We start from the raw sequence: 1,953 nt of genomic DNA, 5'->3' as shown, positions 1-1,953 counted from the left end.
GCTCCAGAATGACAAGCAGTTGCTGCAGGAGAAGCTGGCGACAGAAGAGGTGACCAGTCCATCATTTACCATCATATCAAGCAAATACTGTGTCATCTAAATGCCCTCTGCGGTTTGCCTATTGATTTGGCTGATAACTGTCAGGCTGAAATGATTATGAGTTAATCATTTCACAGACTTGTACAGGCTAATGTATAATGTGCCCACAAGCTGTAGTCTGGCTTTACATGTGCATAATATTTACATTACCTGGGCTGCAGTTTGAATAGGCCATCTGGATCCCAACATGATGTGGTGGTTGTGGCGAGAATACTGTACACTATTCATGGACTGGGCTTATGAGAGTGATTTATGCATGTTTTAATCAAGCTGCCACTGAGTGTGATCATTGGACCTTTAAATCTAACTAAAGCAGAGGCCGGTTATTTTATGCAAAATCTGAATTGATAGATAATAATGTGATTATCTGCTGTTGTTTGTATCTCCTGTCCATCAGTTGACTTTACACAATCTTGTTTTAGGATGCTCTGATGGACTACATCCTGCAGTCGAACTCCTTACTGCTGCAGGACTGTGATTTTCATGCCTGCATGGCTGTGTGTCAAGAAGCAATGAAGAAACTGCAGACGGAGATCCAGCAGCTGACTGAGGTGCTGGAGTACCATGACGCTCTAGTGGCTACCCTCCGACAGTTAGTGAGGCTGGCTGCTGCCCTCTATCAGGCTCTGCAGGAGGTGTCCCGTCTTTCCCCCGCCTACTACTTTTCTCTACATGGCTTCATCACAGTTATGCAAGAGGCCTTCATTGCGAAGGGCAGACCATTAGTGTCATTTTCCACTGGGAAAGCGCCAGGGATCATAGAACCAGAGATTACAAACAAGATGGTTGCTCAGCTGCTGGCCCATTACAGGCCTTGTCTCTTCAAGAACCACGTTGCTGTCCTGAAGCTGCTGGTGTCTGTGGCTCTGCTCCAACACAACAGGCTCTGCTCTGAGGGTGAGAGGCTGGCTTTACTCAGGGGCCTTCAAGACATAGAACATCCTGTCTGTAAAGGTAAACCCTGCCCTGCTTCTCAGACTGCCTCACAGTCCACCACTTCTCTGCCCAGCTGGATACCCGCTCATATCCATCCAGAGATCCTCTGCTTGGAGAGGATCCTGGCCTTCAGAGGGCTGATTTCCTCACTGTCCACTTCCCCCATACAGTGGCAGGAGTACCTCCACTTCCCTTCCTCCACTGTGATAGGGCCTGTTCCCTGTCGCTCTCACTCCCATCTGTCCCTGCCACAGCGAGCTCTCCTCTGGAAAACCATGCTCCCCACCTGCCTCGAGGGACTAGCTGATGTGATAGCTGCCTGCCTCCTCTGCCTGCCAAAACAGACTGTGGGGTCTGACGCCCCTCACACTGGGAACCCAGAGTCCCTCTCACGATACCTTGTCAAACATGAGGGACCCATCATTCTTGCATTGCCCTGTCCAAGAAGAGACACCTTTACAAGTATTCAGCCTCTTCACTTAATAAATAAATTGGCAGACGGTGTAGCAGAAACAAAGAAGGTAAAACTCGCACACACTCCGTTTTAATTGTTTTGAGTTAATAGCTGTAACCAATGTACATCGGTGCAGTGCTTGATGGTTTTCTTAATGAATATTTTTCCTTCAGGTGAAAGTAATTTCTTTTGGGACTCTGTGTGACAGAGAGGTCATCCTCTCAGCACTGGACAAGGCAGTTAATGATGGCCACTGGTTGGTTTTTAACAACTGTCACTTGTTGGAACAATGGGATGATAAAGTCGTGGCTCGCCTCAATCAGTTGATCTTCTCTTTCAAAGGTAGGTGATCAATCAAGAATCAGTTTTCTGTTGCATTCGTATCATTCATTATAATTCACAAATAGATACAACCCAAGTTACAACCCAGTATTTCTGTTTCTCCGCACAGAGGAGCGATGCCT

The 1,953-nt window shown here is 47.1% G+C and overlaps 1 protein-coding gene across 1 annotated transcript; it reads left to right on the top strand.

The window, feature by feature from the left end:
- Positions 1-521: 521 nt before the first annotated feature.
- On the top strand, positions 522-1,831 carry LOC111654632 (dynein heavy chain domain-containing protein 1-like; the record flags this gene model as incomplete). Its single annotated transcript, XM_023405721.1, has 2 exons — positions 522-1,556; positions 1,663-1,831. Coding segments are annotated over 2 exons (1,204 nt in total), but the record flags the coding sequence as incomplete, so codon positions are not given.
- Between the last annotated feature and the right edge of the window lie 122 nt (positions 1,832-1,953).

The sequence above is a fragment of the Seriola lalandi genome, unplaced genomic scaffold (assembly GCF_002814215.2).
Source record: "Seriola lalandi dorsalis isolate HSWRI2012SDOR001 ecotype SW California unplaced genomic scaffold, Sedor1 jcf7180001974789, whole genome shotgun sequence".
Lineage (NCBI taxonomy): Eukaryota > Metazoa > Chordata > Actinopteri > Carangiformes > Carangidae > Seriola > Seriola lalandi.
Note: the sequence above shows the minus strand (reverse complement) of the source record. Positions and strands in the feature narration are given on the sequence as shown.